The sequence below is a fragment of the Elephas maximus genome, chromosome 21 (genome assembly GCF_024166365.1).
Source record: "Elephas maximus indicus isolate mEleMax1 chromosome 21, mEleMax1 primary haplotype, whole genome shotgun sequence".
Classification (NCBI taxonomy): domain Eukaryota; kingdom Metazoa; phylum Chordata; class Mammalia; order Proboscidea; family Elephantidae; genus Elephas; species Elephas maximus.
In genome coordinates, this window is record NC_064839.1 from 16,520,898 (window position 1) to 16,539,673 (window position 18,776).

Below are 18,776 nucleotides of genomic sequence, written 5' to 3' on the forward strand. Positions count from 1 at the left end.
TTTGTGGCCCTGAATGCTGCTTGACAATGAATTGCCTTTCTCCCAGAACTGGTCACACAGGCAGGCTGACTTGACCTTACGTTTTGGAGGGGGAGGGGAGCAGCAAGACTTAGTACACTGGCTAGCAGAGGGTGGTTGCTCCACCTTCTTTCATAAGAAGTAATTTCAGTTGGTGTCCACTCATTCTTGGGCTTAAAGGTAATTCCTCTAACTTGTAGGTAATTTGGACCTGTGGCGATTCTCATTGTCCCATAGAAGCAGATAGGATTTAACAGGAAATCGTGTCTCTTAATGCATCTTAGAATTTAAAGAGCAATGGAAGTTGGGAAGGGGAACGCTATGTGAGAACCAGGTTCATGAGAAATTTTTCCGTTTATAAAACACCTGCCATTGCAAGGTTGGCATGGACCCTAAGTGAGATAAAATATGTCATGTCTAGCTCAGTACTAATCTGCAGGGAAAGATAAAATGCCAAGAGCCAACCAGGGTGTTCTCAGTACCCCATTTGGAGGGAGTTTGTTTAATCTTATCTGCATCAGTGGTCAAACATTCCGTGAATTCCCACTGCTTTTCCTGCTCGCCCTGAAGTATCTTAAAGGACGACTTGACCCCTTGTCAGTAGAAGGGGAAAATAAGCACCTTTATAGAAAAAAAAAAAATTCTGGGTTTTTATTATCTTTAATTCCATATTTTAATATTTGGAATCTTTTTTTCTTGCAGATAGTAAAAGAAAAATTTGCTATGGTAGCACCAGATGTGCAAATTGAAGACGGGAAAGGAACAATCCTAATCTCTTCAGAAGAGGGAGAGACAGAAGGTATTAGACATCACGTTCGCTTACTCCCCTCATTTGCCTAAAGGAAGGAGCGCCTGTTAGCTTACCCATTCACTAGATGTCACTCAGTTTCACAGCTGTGGAGTTGAGCTTGAGACAGCTGAAGGGAGGAATGTTTGACCATCATAGAGGCAGGGCCTCCTCAGGGTCACCACAGTCCGAGATTTGGAAGCTACGTGTTGTCACTGTGCCCCAGAGTTGGTCAGGCTCTCTGAACTATTTTTTGATACCCCAGTGCGCACATTATTTGGGATTTACAGTGACCACATGCTCTTGTCTATTGTCAAGGAGCCTCCTTGCCTGCGAGCTAAAGTATGGGTGAGAAGACTGTTATGGCTGTTAGGTCAGAGTGGGGAGGGTAAGGAAGGCTAGTAGGTGTTTTGTCAAAGAGTGGAGAAGCCTTGGTAGCCGGTCCCTTCTGTGTATCAGAAAACATTGCTGAAAATCAGCACCCAGCTTTGACTCCTGGCTTTCCTTTTCAGACGTTCTAGCAGGTCACATAGGTAATGCATTGTTATACAAGGTGGTGCACTCCATTTGATTCTGCAGAAGTTTCTTAGTTAGAATCATGGCTGTTACACCCTCTTCAAACTAGTTACTCTGAATAGTCAGTCTTCTTACCTTAGGTTAACGCTTCAGTTGATTTCTCTATATCCTGATTTTTGCCAGTTTACCTTTACTTTGGAAAGCTGGTGGCACTGTTTTACCTACATAGTAAGTTATTCATTTTTAGATTTAGTTTCTTGTCAAATTACTTGGGATATTGGGTCATGTGTAACTGGAAGCCATGTTTTGGTCTGTTTTGGGAGTCAGGTTGAATACTCAGATCTCATTCTAGCCAGCCGTCATCACACACATACACAAAAAAAGCTCATCCATGCCGTTACATTCTTCCCCTTAGTTGGAGAGGAGAGCACCATTGTTAGGCCTATAAATAGGGCTGTTGCCAGGACTCTGGCTTCAGAGATGATGCTGATTAACAAGATGAGAACCCACATGAACTTTTGAACCTGTTGGGTCTAAGGTTTGTGGTGATTGGGAATGTGAAGGGGAGTATATAGGACTGGGCTTGGTGTTAGAAGTCTGTGTAGGAAGTTTCATTCTCCAAAGGCATTCTGGATAGATTAAAAAGTTAAGAATAAATCTATAAACTAGAAGAAACTGTCGGTATATTTTAGATTTCAAAGTTGAAGTTGGGAAGGCTTTTCTAAGTATTTTGCTTTCAAGGAATGAAAGAAACGATAAACACTAAAAAAAAGATTGTTAGATTTTAAACATGATAACCAGAATTTTAAATGTATATTCTGTGCTTAGTGTGTGCCAGGCAGTGTGGATATAGGTCAACAGGTTCTACAATGTCTGTGCCCTCGCATAGCAGATATTCTAAAGTTACGGTAAGTAAGGAAATGGACTGAGTGTTGTGAGGAGAGAGCGTAAACTGGGGCTGAGATGAGGAAACAGTATTGTAAGTGAGACGTGACTGCTGTTACAGGCCAGCAGAGAGGAACTTTTGACAACACAGAAGAGAGAAAGAATAAGTTAGAAAGGCCTTAGATCGGGTAGAAGGGGGTGGGGACATCAGAAGTTTGGTTGGAGGGATTGTCCCTTATGGGAGTATTTATAATTCATGTAGGTTTATTGAGTGCCAGTGGTGGCAAGTGCTGCGTGCTACATACTGGGGATGTTAAGATGAAGCAGAGATGACACAGAGGATAGAAGCAGGTTGGAGTAATTATTTTTGGAAGACCTCACCACCACTAGCTCTTGTCTTTATGTTAAAAATTTTTTAAGAATCTATACAAATGAGATTTTCTAATTTCTGAATTAAAAAATCTGCTAAGTAGTAGTTTATTGAGGTTGTCACTGATACTGTCTTTGCAAGTAGAACATATTTGTTGTATCTCTAAAAGTTTCCCACTCTTCCAAGACTCTACCATTACTGTGGTTCGAATGGGAGAAGGTTCTCAGAACTTCCCACACTTTGGTCCTCTTGAAGTAGTTTTGGTAGTTGAGTGTCAGTTGAATTCCTAAGTTCCTGCGGTGTGCTTCTGGGCCCTAGGAACACGGCAGACTGTGCGCGCATGGAGCTTACAGTGCTTTAGTGTATTTTAAATGGAGTTGAGCATGTTTAAAACTGACCTGACTGCTATGTGATGGTATAATTAATTTAAAGTATCTAAATTCCTCTCAAATTTTCTAGCTAATAATCACAAGAAGTTGTCAGAATTTGGAATCAGAAATGGCAGTCGGCTTCAAGCAGATGACTTCCTCCAGGACTACACTTTATTGATTAACATCCTTCATAGGTAGGCATTGTCGTATTTTTAAATGTAAGGAATTATCTGAATATACAAAATTAAGGTAAAGTGGAGGAAAAATGTTGTCTTACCCTAATTCCTTGGAAACCCTGGTGGCGTAGTGGTTAAGTGCTATGGCTGCTAACCAAAGGGTCGACAGTTCGAATCCACCAGGTGCTCCTTGGAGAAACTCTTTGGGGTAGTTCTGGTCTGTCCTGTAGGGGATTGAATGTGGATTATTAGTAAGAAGCCTAAGTTTCATAAACGTACATGATTGAGTCAAAGATAAATATTGCTAGGGTGATCTCTAGCCCCAACTGGACACAGTTTGGATGTAAGTGATGTGATTGTGTTCAGTTGTGAAAGAAAAGGCAACAAAAGGCCACCCATATACGATGGCGTCTAAAAGAGGAAGTATAATCAAGGTGTTTTTTTTTTTTTTTAATCATATTTTTTGGCTCTTTTGGAGCAGAACCCCCTTCATAACATGTAAGTCTTTTGTTTGACTTTCATAGATTAAACTTTCATCCGTGTTTTTGGGAACTCATGTACAAAAGCAGGGGGCAGCCTGTAAAGATGGGTTAAACCCCAGAAACCATTTAACTACCCCTAAAACAAATTACTGTGGTCAAGATTGGGTTCTGAGTAGAATATGTAGAATGTTTTTGGCATTGTACTTGATGAAATAAAAGGATACCTTCCTTTTTTATTATAATTTTAGCTCTTTGAAAATAAGAATCCATATATTGAGTGTATGTATGGTAACCCCTGAGCTTTGACGAACATTACCTCTGTGGTGCTCCTTTGCTTCGTCAGTGGTCGTAGCTGTGGTTTCATTTTATAGTGGTGTGGTTCTCTTACAGCGAAGACCTAGCAAAGGATGTTGAATTCGAAGTTGTTGGTGATGCCCCAGAGAAAGTGGGACCCAAACAACCTGAAGATGCTGCCAAAAGCATAACCAATGGCAGTGATGATGGCGCTCAGCCCTCTACGTCCACAGGTGAGTCTTGGCCCCACCCAGCAGGTTGTTGATTACCCACCCAAGCAAGAGTTGTTAGAAACAGTTTGATTATTTTTATGAACATTGACCATAAGTAGAAATTCATAAAGAGGTGTGTATTGGTTTGGTATTGATTGTTTTAATGGAGCTTGGAATTCATGAACCATGAAGACATTTAAGAGTGAGGGAGAGTCTCATAGAAAATAGAAATATTTTGTTTTTTAATGGGTTTTTACAACTGGAAATATCAGTAGGCTTACAAGTATATAAAGACAATTCATTCCTGAGGTTGTTTTGGATTTTGTACGCCTGTTTCATTTAGGGGCACCAAATCAGTGCATCTGGCTGTTTTGAGCCAACTTGGTAAGTATGGAATTTAAGCATTTCGGAGCTTTTTCAGAACCAGTGTGATTTTGATAAAATATATCAGAGTGGCCTGTTGTCTGGGTGTTTAGTGCTTGACACTTGTGCTTTCCCACATAACTGATTCTGTACTGTCCTCTGATTGGATGTTCACTCCCCTCCACTCACCAGCTTTTCACTTCCCTTTTCCTTCCTTTGACCCTGTGTCTTTGGCGTCTTCAGAATATGGTTGTTCTTGATTCTCATGTTGTCTGGGAGTTTTCAAGATGGACTTTGAGACAGTCTAGAGTTTGACCCACCTGTGAGCTGTGGGTTTGTGACCTTTTTTTTCCCCCACTGAAAACAGAAAGGGTCCTTAATCCTTCTGGTTTTTGAAAAGTCATAATTTCAAATGTTCATTTGCTGATCCCCTACTCTAGATAGGTTTCAGAGCGTACAGAAATGAATAAGAAAGGTATTCTGCCTTTAATTGTGATGGAGGAGGGAGGCAAAGCCAACTTCCATGAAAGGTTGAGAGCATGAACTGTGGGAACCCCCACCGTGCGAGTTTGAATCCCATCCTCTGCTCTCCTGTGACATTAGGCAAGTCAGTCTGTGTGTACCTCAGCGTTGTTTTCTGGAAAACAGATAACAGTGTTATCTTCTTTGTAGGGTTGTGTGATGATTAAATGAGTTGTTATGGGCAAAATGCTCAGAAAAGCTCCTGGCACATTGTAAGTGCTACGTGTGTGTTGTCGTTACTTTTTGTCATCATTACCACCACCATTATTAGGATATGCACGCTCCCGTTCTCTGTTGGAGAAGCCAGAGATAGAAACAAAGAACTGTTATCATTCCTTTGAGTTACATAATGCTCGTTACAGGTGTTTGATTTGATTAGAAAAGACGTAGGTGCTTGTTACATATGAAATACTAAAATAGCACAGAAATATGTAACATGTAAAAGCGAAGTTCCCTCAGGGTGGCCATGCTTAAATGTGGTCTGTGTGAGAATAAGTATCTTTCAGTTATAGAAAATATTCATGAGCTGCAAATAACGCCCACACTTAGTTATTTTTTCCTTTTTTTCTGAAATAAGCACAAGAGCAAGATGATGTGCTCATAGTTGATTCGGATGAAGAAGGCCCTTCAGGCAACGCTGCCGTCAGTGAAGAAGAGAAGAGTCTCAAGAGGAAGCTGGATGAGAAGGAGAATGTCAGCGCGAAGAAACCACGTACAGAACCAACAGACGAGCTCGATGATGTGATAGCATTAGATTGAAGAGAAAACTGCCTCTGAACAGAACCTTATTGCATTAAGTCGTCTGGGCAGAACCAGATTGTTATGTCCTTTGTTCCAAAGGGAAAAAAATTCACACCAATGACTTGAAAACGATTCTGCTCCCTTTGAAAGCATTCATTTTGCTAGAACTATTAGGAACATGACGGTGTGCTGCGTTGAAAGTAGGAATATAGTTTTAAAACTTTTTGAACAAAGTGTGTGCATAAACACTCATGAGAGGAAAAAACACGGTGCATGTTGCCTTTTTAATGTAAATACCCTTAGGTATCATTTAATAGTTTTAAAATATTGTGGTTTAGTAAAGTTGATACCTGGTTATAAATATTATGCCTTTATTTTTGGTTAGAAAAAGACTTATTTTTAGCCTAGATCTAACCATTTTCATACTCTGACTGAAACAGGTTCAAAGAAGTATCAAGTGCTATGCATTGAAACGTTTTTAAATGTTAACTGGCACTGTATATTACTGTAAAACAATGTTAACTTACTCAAGTTGTCAGTTTGTACTGCCTGGTATGTCTGTGTAAGAAGCCCAATTTTTGTGTATTGTTACAGTTTCAGGTTATTTATATTTGACATTTTGTAAAACTCAAATACAACTATACTGTTTTTGGACCAAATAAATGTCATCTGCTCACTTGTCACACATGCCTGCACAGTTCACATTTCTGCTGCCTTATTGGGCTGTACATTGTGTGTACTACAGGCATGCTGAATTCTTCCCATTTAAAAAAAATCAACTTTTAATGGGTGTGAAGGTTTAAAGAGATCTCCACTGTTTGCCATAGATGAGTACTTTCTAAAATAAAGCTTTTTATGGCAGTGTTGCTTTTTTTATTTGAATTGTCAAGAGTTGGTCTTTTGTTCAGAACATGTTAGTGATCTTTGTCCAGCACCACTAACTTTTAGAGCCTTGGCATTGAGGTGCCCGGAGTAGGGCAGCTTTCCTCCATCCTGTAGTCCTTCCCTGGGTTGCCGCAGTTCACTAGAGTCCCTGGCCAGTCAGCAGCATTCAGCTCTCTCGCCATGGACCTCAGAAAGCCTTGGTCCCCAGGGTACTCTCATCACATGTGAACGTGCCTTGGGTTTTCTGAGAACAAAAACCATTTTCCCTGTCCATACCTGTATAGGGTCGCTGTGAGTCGGAATCGACTCGACGGCAGTGGGTGGTGGCTGTACCTGTGCCCTGGGTGTTTTTGGCCACAGTTCTTCACTTTTATGTGAGACCTAAATTTCAAATTTAGTAATTCTTTGTATTGCTTCATCTTAGGTAATTCTTACTCTGCCACCCAGCTTATTAAATCTTGCTCCTTGTTTTGTACGCTTTGAACATTTCAGCATATAATGAAAGCCTTCTGACAAATCACTTTGAACAAGACTCTAACCTCATGCTGCTTGAAATCTCCAGGATGGAGCCAGCCTTCTGATAAAGCAGCTGTCAGCAAGCGGATCGCCACCCACAACTGGGCCCGTGATGCTCGCTCTGCCTTGAGCTTTTTAGATGGCGCTGAATTTTCCTCCAGAAAAAAAAAAAAAATTCCGAGTTATAGAACTATGTAAGGAAATGCTCAGAAATGAGCTTAGGTTGACCAGTTGGTGACTGATGATCATCGGAATCCTTGACTTCTGAAAATCTGTCCAGAATTTTGAAATCCTTTCCATTCTTTACACCTCATCCTGCCTCGTAGACATAATCTTTCAGAATGTTTCCAGCATTTTGTGTTCTTTTGATTTTTTTCTCATTTCCAGGCACATGGCATTAGATGCCAGTTAGATCTCTGGATTTGCAGCTCTTTGGGCAGAACTGTAGTTTTTATCTTTGCCACAACTCTGTTACTGCCTTTTCTAGCACGTTCTGTCCGTTTTGCTCCTGCTCTTAAAAGTTAGGCACTGGGTTTGTTTTTTTTTTTTTTTTTTTTCTTAAAAGTTAAGGGTTTTCCAGCAAGGCAGATCTGACTACTAGGCACACAGGACTTGCTCAACTAGACAGTAAGCTCCGCAGATCCCAGGCTGCCTTCACAGCTCTGGAGAATGGAGATCCTTCAGGTCTGGGGTAGTATTTGTGGTGTTCCTGTGCGAATTACATCTCAGTGGGGAGCTGGAACCAAGGATCCTTAAGGCTGTTTCCCCAACAGCTTCCATTTCCATCCTGAAATACAATGTTGACAAACCATCTTGCGGCCCCACTGAGACCCAAGTTTAGCTAGAAATCTCAGTGTCCCAAAGATGAAACTACACTCGTGGCATGTACCATGAGGAGATTCAGCATTCCTCAAATAGAGCCTGAACCCTTAATGAAATAACTTAGCAGGCAAAGATCATTAATGGATCTCAAAACCTTTAGGTAAAAGGGGAAACAAGGACCCTTCACAGTGGACAGATATGTCACCACCAAAATTGAGTTATCAAATCTCACCATGAATGGAGCAACCTGATATGTGCTTCCTGATGAGATTTTGAAGAACACAACAGCACTCTGCCAAAAAACATGGTTAACCCAAATCTAATCAAGCCTCTAGATTCCAGCTGATAGAAAATGGAGGGACAAGTTAAACAACATTAAGAGGAAAATAGATAAGTACAGAATGTGACGCATTCCATAACTCAGATGCCTGGTATCGGTAAGTCATTGAAAGGTGAAGGCAGTTATTTTAGATTGAAAGAAAGAGACACACCTAATGTATTGAATCCTTTTTTGTCTTGGTTCAACAAAATAAATGATTAACATTTCTTGTGACCATCAGGGAAGTTTGAAAATGGAATGGATGTTAGATGATACGGAATTGTTTTTTCTTAGGCATGTAGTTATGTAGACCAATATTCTTATTCTTACAACGTTAGAGATGAAGTTTCATGATAGCTATGACTTTTAAAAGGCTCAGCAAGATAAGTAATGGAGGAAAAAAAAAAGCAAAATGTTGACATTTATGGAATCTAGGTGGAGTGTATATACATTATCCATTGTACTATCCAACTTTTCTCTGAAAACTTTTATAATAAAAGTGAGTAAGCATGTTTTGTGCCTATGTGACTTTTCAAAGTTTTGTATCTGAGCATATATTATGGTTGAAATCAGAAGGACAATAAAGACTTAAAAATATAACTGGGAAGGAGAAAGTGTTAAAGTGATTCTTGGGTCCAACCCTGGTGAAATTGGTTTTTCCTATCCTGTTGCCAGGTCATGATTTAGGAAGGATTCTCTTCTATTTGAGCCTCCAGAGAACTGAAGAGAAGAGGGCAAAGTTCAGAATAGATTTATGGTCCATTCAGAAGCTGCCCAGAAAGTGGTTGGTTCATAATAGATGCTCCTGTTGCTAAAAATTATTTGTGTGTGGCACACATAACTGAAGTGGACTTGCCCGATGACCAAGGGACATGGGCAAATTTAAGCCTCCCACAAGCCTTTTGGGATATACAAAAAGTAAAAGAAATCGGGCAAGAAAAGATGTCAGCATGTTTCTAATATCGAGATTTGTAGCAGGGTGAATGCATCTTGTTTTTTCTGCATCTTAAAGCTGTATTCCTGAGGTCCAGAGACTTCATGTGACCATTTCAATGAAAGATATATTTAGCAAAGTATTTTTGAAGACATTTTCATACTGGGAATACATTATTTGCATTCTGCTTTCACAAAATAAAGTCAACTGGGTTGCATTCTAGGGCTACAATGTGGTATTTAGTTTGGTTATATTTTGAAGATAATTATCTCCTGGTAAAGTAATATTTTGGGAAGTGTTGCTGAGTGTCTCTGACTCATGCCAGCTCTAGAGTTTTTCATCTAGCAATGAGTGATGACTCATTAGAGGAAGACCCTGAGCAAACACCTTAGTAGAATGCACGGTTCTCCAAGAAGTTGCTCAGGCTTTGTACTCTAGAAACCTAACAGTTTACTTTGATTCTCAAAAGATAAATCAAAGTCATGAAATGTAGGTTTTGTACACATGATGCCAATCACTCATTCTGCGTGTGCTGCATTCCTACTCTGCCGCACTCAGTGGAAAGCCTTGCCAACGTGGTCAACTTGGCTGGATACCTTTGAAAGCAGTAAGACTAGGCTAGTGTGCAGAGAAACCCAGCTTCCTCATCAGTGGCAGCAATAGATGATAGCACGGGGACCTGAGGACCCATGTCCCGTGTGCCGCCAAGGTCACGGGTGAATTGCCAGAAGATTTTCAGTTGGTCCCTGTGGCATTTTCCAGCAGCACTGAAAGTCACAGGTACCAACCTCAGGCTCAAAAATGTGATACCAAAATCTGCAGGAATCGGCATCCCCAAGTAGCTGCTCACTGAACTGTAGATTAGCTAGGGACTTTGCCGTGTTACAAAGTTTGGTCAAAAATTCCCATACCTAAGTCCAGTGGTAAGATTTCAAGGCAAGAAAAAGAAGGCTCTTCCCCAGTCAAGGTTCCAGGATGGCCACTTCTTTCCCTGATGAAAGAAGCAAGCTGCAAGTGTCAGATACTAACCCTAATTCTTGGAGTGCAGAACCAATCTGTCTGCTGTCAAGGCTTTAACCTTGTATGCCTCCAGAGAGGCCTAGGGGAGACACCAGGACCAGGGGACTTTGAGGGTGGACTCAATCTGGTTGAAAGAGTTGGGGCTTAAAGAAGAGAAGATGGGAAAATTCCCTTGGGCAAACAAAAATCTTTCAGTGTATCAGGCAGAAAACTCACTGTGGTTGTGGGGATGTGTGGTGTGGGAGGACTGGTCCTGAGCACTGAGCTGGGAGAGATAGAAGTGTGCTTCAGGTGAAAGATTCCTGCAGCTCTCCCCACGAAACATTCTTCTATAAGGGTGAAGACTGTTGCAGGTGTTTGAGAGAGAAAGGTGTCTGGGTCCCAGCAACTCTTCCCTGTGGAGTTCGACTGTCCTTTTCTTCATAAGACAAGCTAACCAGCCACATCTGATTGACGTGGGATCCAAGATCCCGTGGGAAAACCCCTGATTCGTGTCCATAAGTGGGGGTCCAAACAATACAGAAGATACAGACAGATGAGGGAGTCGGATGGAAGCTAGATTAGAAGGAGTCAACGAAGGGATCCCTTAAAAAAAAAAAAAAAACCATTAGTGTGGACAGAGTCTGGGCAGCATCAGCCCCTAGGGCCCCAGAAGAAGGAGATGGTGGTCTGGGCATGGTGTGAATCTGTACTGGATCTACCCTGTTTCAGCCTCTTTTGCATGTCCATTTGCCTAGACAAAGGGGAGACTCTGGGGTTGCACTGAGAGGAGGATAAAACTAAAAAAAAAAAAAAAAAGGCCCAAGTAATTCCGTTATGAAACCCCTCCATTCTTCAAGAGTGGGATCCAGGTACTGATGTGGGGGAGCCAACTCATACCAGCTCCAAGAGCTGATCACATCCATCTCTTCCTAACCCTGACACCACACTGGTAATATGAAATTGGCCATGGTGGGAGTATTGGCATCATGGCAACTGGCAAATTGCTACCAATTAGGGCTTTGTCTCCTGGAAAGCTGGTTGTTAAACATTTACCAGCACTCCACTAAGCCCAAGAAAAAAATGGCCAGAGGGAGAGAAATGAACACAACAGTGAGTCCGCAGATGATGCTCTAAATCCCACGAATCAGTGCCTTTTCTTCTTCATCACTGCACTTCCCCAGATTAGAGCCATAGAAATGAGATCGCTCAACAAGCCTTTAGCAAGGACACAAAAGAAGACATTCAGGTAAGGTGTAGATGGGACTACACAATTTTGAATACTACTCCACTTAACAACTGCCCTAATGTTGAACATTGACTATTCAGGTTGTTTTTTGTTCGTTTGTCTTACTATTAGAGTGAGTAATGGAATTTAGCTGACCTTGGATGGCAACATAGTTTAAATCTTGAAAGCTCTAAAACAAAACCAAACCTGTTGCAGTCCGGTTGATTCTGACTCATAGCGACCCTATAGGCCAAAATACAACTGCCCAGTGGTGTTTCCAAGGAGCAGCTGGTGGATCTGAACTGCAGACCTTTTGGGTAGCAGCTAAGCTCTTAACCACTGCACCACCAGGGCTCCTGGAGGCTCTAAGTGGGCAGTTACCTAAGAGCCGCCATTGAGGGCACAGCACTCCCTCTGAGCTCATTTTCAGAAAGCTGGAGATCCCAGGACTGTATGAACTACGGAAATAATGTTGTGGAAAACACTTCTGTGCTTAAATTGTTGTCTGAGTTTTTTATTACTTTCCTAAAAGAGTCTTACTTAGAAGGGCCATTATTGCTTATGGGAGTGTTTCCGTTTGTTTTAATTAGGATTCTGATCCACCAAATTGCTCTCCTTGAAAAAAAGAATATACCAACTTAAAATCATATCAGAAAAATATGGTGTGCTTGTTTCACCCCAGTTTTGCCAATTTTTTCTTCTTTAAATGGTAATTTCATCAATAAAATGTGATACATCATTGTTGATTTAATTTGCTCTTCTTTTCTCTTTAGAGAGGTGGACCATTTTTCAGGAGGTGATTACCTGGATATTTGCTCCCCAGAACGCTTGCCCCAAGCCCTGCGGTGGGTGCGGTGGAGGCTGGAATTCTGTAGGTTGGGAAGGTGTTGGGAGTGAGTCTGCTGAGCCAGACTCTAGGTTCCACTGCCCGCTGAAGAGAATGTACCTCATCTGGCTCCTGGGCCAACATTGAGGTCAAACTGCCCTGGTCAGTCTGGGCCAAGACAAGTCCCCATCCAGGTTCCTTGCCCCGTGAGACACTGTAGGCACCTTTCTCAAATTCTCTGGGGCAGGGATGCCTGGAGAAGAGGGAACTTTTTCACTCAAGGTTTGCCTGGATCCACCAGGTCCTGACAGATAATGGTTTTCTTTCCCTAGAGCCCTTTGAAATGGATGGCAAGGGCTTTGTAGCTTGTGTTCCTGGGGTCAAAGCCCTAGTCACTTCTTGCCCCCCTACCCCATGCCTCCAGCTCAGTTCGTGGGAATCCGGGATCTTTCTAGGGGCCCAGTCCAGGACTTGTGGCAGCTCAGATGGTCTCAGGAGCATCCCCTAGGAGCCTCAACCAGTACAGGAGGAAAGGTGCTGAAAAGGCAGTGTTCACATCTGAAGATGACAGCCTGTGGTGGCCACATCTGAGGCTCGTAGCCCACTGGCTCTGAGCCAGAGGTCTGCTCCCGGCCTGGTCTGGCCTTGGGGACCTGCACACGGAGACCTGTTGCGAGGAACGGTCCCCATCCCACCCGGTTCCTAGCACTAGGAGCCTTCGCCGCCAGCCAGATGGGGGCTCCTGAGATCAGTGCGTTGCCACAGGGGCCAGGAGGGGCTGAGGTTCATGGGGTCACATCTGCACGAGACGCACAGTGTTCTCCAGGGTGCCGAAGCGGGCGCAGGCTTGTCTGTCCAACGTGGAGCTTGCCTGTGTCAGCGCCCGAGACCGAGGCAGCGCTGGGAAGATGGGGGAGGATATGGGGAGCATTAGTCAACTGCTTGTATTCCTCCGGCCGGGATAGAGGGAGCCGCCTGGAGCTCAGCCCGCGGGAATCCGGGATCTTTCCAGGGGCTGGGAGATCCGGGCGCATAGCAGAAAGTCCGAGGACTTTCTCGGCGGTGTCACAGCTTCGCGCTGTACGAGCCGAGGGCCCGCTCCAGCTCCAAGCTGCACGCCCCGCGGCCCGGCACAGCCTCGGCGCCCCTCTGAGCTCCCGACCCAGCGCGGACACCGCCGCTCCGCCGCGGCCGCCACTCCCCCCACATTCCAGAGGCCGCAGCGCCGTCTCCTTCCTCGCATTCCTGTCCCGGCAAAGGAGTCCCTCCGCCCCCCGCGCGGCCGCTGCGAGGAGGGGGCGCGGCCCGGCGCCCCGAGCGCACATTCCTCCGCCGCGCGCGTTATTGCGCGGAGCGCGCGTCCCCCGGCCCGTGCGGCCCGGCGGAGCTAACCTGGCCGCCTCCGGCTTCGCCCCGCCCCGCCCCGCGCCCAGGGGTCCCGGGGCTGGCTCCCGGCTTCGGGCGGACGATGCGGCGGCGCGGCCGGAGCGGCGGCGGGAAGCGGAGGCGGAGGTGACGCGCTAGGGCCGGCGGGCCGGGCCATGCAGCGCTCCCGGGCGGCCGCGGACGAGGCGGCCCTGCTCCTGGCTGGGCTGGCCCTGCGGGAGCTGGAGCCGGCCGGCGAGTCCCCGGGCCGGGGTCGGCAGGGGCCGCGGCCCGGGCCGGGAGACGAGGCGGCGCAGGCGCTGGGCCGCAGAGGGAAGGGCGGCGGCGGCGGCCCCGAGGCTGGGGCGGACGGACTGAGCCGCGGGGAGAGAGGCCCGCGGCGCGCGGCACCCCCCGAGCTCAGCGCGCAGCCTGCGGGCAGCCCGCGGGCCAGCCTGGCGGGCTCCGACGGCGGCGGCGGCAGCACCCGCTCCAGCGGCATCAGCTTGGGCTACGACCAACGCCACGGGAGCCCGCGCTCTGGCCGCTCGGACCCGCGCCCCGGCCTCGGGCCGTCGTCGGTGGGCAGCGCCCGCTCCAGCGTGTCCAGTCTCGGCTCCCGCGGCTCGGCCGGCGCCTACGCCGACCTTCTGCTCCCTGGAGCCTGCCTGGCGCCAGCTCGCTCCCCGGAGCCTGCGGGACAGGCCCCCTTCCCTCTGCCTGCGCTCCAGCTGTCCCCGGGCCGGGAGGGCGGCCCGAGCGCGGCGGAGCGGCGGCTGGAGGTGCTTACGCGGGAGCTGGAGCGGGCGCTGGAGGCGCGCACGGCGCGGGACTACTTCGGTGAGCGAGCTCGGCCGCACCGCGCACCGCGCCGAGGGTCGGGACGGCCCCGGAGAGGCGACCGGCCCAGCGGAGGGGAGTTCGGGGTGGGCCGGGGTTGGCGTTGGAAGCGGGTCAGGATGAGAAAGCCGTGTCTCCCGTGGGGCCGGGGGGACATTTCTTTCCAGAGGGGGTGTGAGCGTGAATCGCCAGATCTGGGGCTTGTTTAGAACAGCGGCTTCTCCTTTAGTCGTCACGCTGCAGAAGGGATCTTGCAAAGTGTGTTGATGCCGTTTCCTAACTTGGAGGAAAATCAGGTTAATAGAATAATATGTTTTCTGATTTTTTTTTTTTCCTTAACCTTTGGCATTTGCTAATCCTACCTCCTCAGGTACGCCCGCGGACCCGGTGCCCCCTCCCCTCAGCCTGGGGTGTGGGCAGGAGAAGGGAGGAGGAACGGTCCAGGCCCCGCCCCGCCCGACCCGAGGCTTTGGGAATGATGGGGCTAGAGGTAGAGAGTGAGGGAGGGAGGGTAAGGCCACTCTGGGGCGGGGTTGAGGGTGGGGGAGTGAGACAGGATCCAGTCGGTCACGCTGGGCTGCCCTCGCTCTGGGCCAGGCTGTATACGCAGGATATTTCCAAAGGATCCTGATGCATACGCGTTGGCAAAGCCCGTCAGTCTCTGACAGCCTCCATTTCCCGGCCTGGCCCTGTCCCCTCCTCTCCCCCCCAGTCTCTAGTCCTTTCTACAGCTCTTAGAGGTTCTGGGGGAGGGACAGAAGTACTGGGATGGCTGGGGAAGGGGCTTCCCGTCCTCCCTTACCGGGAAGCAGGAAGGAGGAAGCACCTGGCTCAGGAGGGCATCGGTGGGTATCATGCTGGTTCTGAGGCTGTCCAGGGTTTTGTATCTTTCACACATTCATTCCAGTTAGCAGCTCAGGGCTGCCCAGAGCTGGATCTTGAGAGGTGATTGCGAGGCCGTTATGAGGCCAGATTCATTTCAGGCCTAGGGAAGAATGAGCAAAAGGACGGAAGTAAGGATGTGTGCTGTGGTGTTTACTTGTGTGTTGCTGTAATGCTGGGCGCTGTGCCACCACAGGGTCACCCATGGTGGATAGGTTTCAGTGGAGCTTCCAGACTAAGACTAGGAAAGAGGCCTGGTGATCTACTTCCAAAAATTAGCCAATGAAAACCCTGTGGATCACAACAGAATATTGACTGGTATAATAGTGGAAGATGAGCCCCTAGATTGAAAAGGCACTTAAACGGTGGCTCCAATAATGGACTCGAGCATACCAGTGATGGGGAAGATGGTGCAAAACTGAGCAGCGTTCCGTTCTGTTGTTCATGGGGTTGCTGTGAATCAGAGCTGACTCGAAGGCGGTTAATAACAGTACAAGAATGTGTTGCCCAGGAGGAGTCAGGTGGTCAAGGGCATGTGCAGGCCAAAGGGGTTGGCCTGCTGCCTTTGGGGTAAGAGACACTGAAGGGTTTCTGCCCTATCTGGAAAATGGCAGGGTGAGAATTTGTGGTTTGGCAGGTCTTGGGGCTGCTGTTGGGTGGCCTGGGAGCAGAGAGATGACTTGGGAATCTACAGCCTGTCTTTTGTGCCAGGAACAGAAGCTGGGCTGTCTTCTGAAGAGAACTTTCCAGTATATGCTTCTCAGGTGAAGCTGCCAATTGTGCCGACCCCACGCACTGCAGGGCCTAGAGGGGGTGCATTCTGTGGGTCTCCGTAGATGTTCAGGAATCTGTGTGTGAAGTAGGGGTGGCTGCAGACCCAGGCAGGTAATGAGAACTATGAAGCAGCTGAGGCTAAAAACAGTCAGGGGTGGTGGGTCATTCTTTCTAAAGAGGAGCTACTGCTCAACTCTAGCCCATTGTAGCCACATGTGGGAGTGTGAAGGAAGTGATGACAGATGTTTGGTTTCTCAAGACAAACCAGAAATTCAGATTTAGATGATATTTTCCTGATTTTTAAAAATACGGGCAACCAATTTTCTTGAAATATGTACTGTGGATATTTGAACTTTTTGAGCCACAAAAGTGATATTTTCATACAGTTCAACCTAAATAACACAAAATTTTAATAAAAGCAAGTCTGTAGGTAGTGTGAGCTCGAGTGATCTCATAAACTGCATCTTCAGAGTGTGTTTCTTTTCTCCGTGCCACTTCTTCCTCTCCTTGGCCCTGGCATCAGCTGACCTTCTTCTGGTCCCTTTTCTGCCATTTGTTGACGGCTTTGGAATTTTCTGGTCTCTCCTCCCCAAGTTCTGCTGTCATCAATCAGTCAACAGCCTCAGGCTTCCAGAACCTTTTTAACGTTAGCCACCTCCTGCCTTTTCTTCAGCTACCCACTCTCAGGGCCACGCCCTGTTTTCTTCGCTTCAGCAATCTTCTGACCCCAGACTGTGTCTCACTGGTACCTATGATTCATCTAATCGTTGCCCAGCACAACCCTGGCTCTGAGTCAGGGCTGCAGCCCCCTTGGCTGCTGCTATACCAAGTGGTGAGGGGCTGCTGAGGAAGCCCCTGGGACCACTGTAGTTTATAGTCTTCAACCTCAATGGTCTTCTTGGCACCACCTTCACCCTCATCCTTAGCCAGCTGTTATTCCCTCAACAGCCTCTCTCTCCTCCAGCCCCTGCCCTTTCCTTCTACTTTGCTGGGAAAATTGAGGCCAGCAGTTGCAGTCTGTCTCTGTGGGCTTCCTGTTCCTTACCAGCAGGCTCTCTCAAGACCAAGTCATTCTGCCACCGCCCCAGAGGATGCGGATCCTTCCATCTCCTGCCTCCACTTCTTTCGTCCTCAACTTTCCTCTCACCACTGACTCTGTCCTTTGGTTATAAATATGTACAGGGCTTTTTCATAAAAAAAAAAAAAAAAAAGCAAAACCCCCAACCCCCAAACTTCCATGACCACAAAATCTCCTCTGCCCTTTCTTTTCATCCTCTTCTCATCCCCATGTCATGACTGCTTACCCCCTACTCTCTCCTCAGTTGCCTGCTGTCTGCCCTATCTCCTCTCACCTGACCACACAGCTCTTGCACAGGACACTGGTGACTTCCAGCCCCTGCCCAGTGGGTGCTTTCCAGGCCTCACTCGTCTGGACCTCACTGCTGCATAGAGTTCACTCTCCTTGAAATGTCCTACTCCGTGACATTCTGAGTTACTTCATGCTTCTTTACTGTATCTTAACTAAAGTGATACAATCAGATATTTAGAAAAATCAACCAGAACCCACCATTGCCTGCTTTCTCATCCTTCCCAGGAGCCCCCAAAGCTTTATCCTTTTCACTGGTTCTCCTGGTAACTTCATCAAAGAAGTGACAGGGTTAGGTCTGCAAAGCTAACGGAGAAGAGTGAAGGTGGGAGAGTCAGTCATTGGCACTTTAAGAAGGTAAGTCCAGCTGCAGCTGAGGGGATGGGTTACTGGGGGCCAGGCCGTGACACGGTGAGAAGGCTGTTTAAGAGGAGTTGTTCAGACAAGAATCGGTCATATTTTGGATCAGGCCAGTGGGGATGAGGGGAAGGGAGGAAATCAAGACCAGGGAGCTGAGGAGCTGAGACTCTGAGTTGGGTGTGAGGGAGAGAGGCTAGGCCTGGATACTCCCTGGATCCTAGGTCCATCAAAGGGCCGTTTCCTTAGGGGAAAACTGAAGGCAAGAGCAACTTGTGAGGAATCCAGAGCTCCATTGCGGACATACAGGTGTTGTGTGCTGGGGCCCTTCTGAGAGGTGAGTCTGTGTCTCAGGAGAGAGGTCTGGGCTGGTGGTAGGAACCCTGGGCAGAGGGGAACAGTTGGGAGAGGAGGGGACTGCCCAGGGAGACTGCTTGCTGCCCCCCCATGGAGATCTGTAGACTCCGTTTGTTTGCCCCTACATTTTCAAAACATTTAAGATAGTAATTAGTTTCATTTTGGAATAATTTCACATATATATCTAGATTTCTAGCTTTTCTTGAAAAATTCGACTCTCCAGCAATGCTGGGCCTGCTTCCCTCCAGTAAGCAGCTGTCAGCAGAGCCGAGGTATGGCAGCAGCCTCTGGTGGCCACCAGCTCTCTCTTCATTCACCTGGGTACCCGCCAGGTCACCTTTACATTGCTGGGTGGATTTGAGGGCGTCTGAATTGGCTGTTCCCGGGGAGCATGAGGCATGAGAGGGTCAGGACAGAGCTGGTGAATATCCAACAGAGCTGGGAAGGAAGACGAAACAGAAGGCCAGTTGTGGGTTGTACTTTGGAAACCAAAGAGGAGGGATGGTCTGCCTTCTAGCAGGATCAGAACTCACAGTTCGTAGAACTAGACACTTAAGGATGACTAAGCG

The 18,776-nt window shown here is 47.0% G+C and overlaps 2 protein-coding genes across 5 annotated transcripts in view; both read left to right on the plus strand.

Moving 5' to 3' along the window:
* The window catches only part of UBA2 (ubiquitin like modifier activating enzyme 2), a 43,770-nt gene extending 35,073 nt beyond the window's left edge, over positions 1–8,697 (plus strand). Inside the window, exons 12-15 of one of the 2 annotated variants that reach the window (XM_049863708.1) lie at positions 721–817; positions 3,036–3,141; positions 3,996–4,132; positions 5,574–8,697. In XM_049863708.1, the coding sequence (XP_049719665.1) occupies positions 721–817; positions 3,036–3,141; positions 3,996–4,132; positions 5,574–5,755 (522 nt within the window). In that variant the 3' untranslated portion in view covers positions 5,756–8,697. The remainder of the gene's footprint in view (positions 1–720; positions 818–3,035; positions 3,142–3,995; positions 4,133–5,573) is intronic. The other variant, XM_049863707.1, reaches the window with a different exon arrangement.
* Positions 8,698–13,568: 4,871 nt separating this feature from the next.
* WTIP (WT1 interacting protein) overlaps positions 13,569–18,776 on the plus strand; it is a 33,657-nt gene continuing 28,449 nt past the window's right edge. The window contains exons 1-2 of one of the 3 annotated variants that reach the window (XR_007514566.1): positions 13,569–14,471; positions 14,842–14,961. Coding sequence is in view for 2 of the 3 variants with exons in the window: in XM_049863713.1 (XP_049719670.1) it covers positions 13,808–14,471; positions 14,842–14,961 (784 nt within the window). In the remaining variant the exon portion in view is untranslated. The remainder of the gene's footprint in view (positions 14,472–14,841; positions 14,962–18,776) is intronic. The other 2 variants (XM_049863713.1, XM_049863715.1) reach the window with 2 other exon arrangements.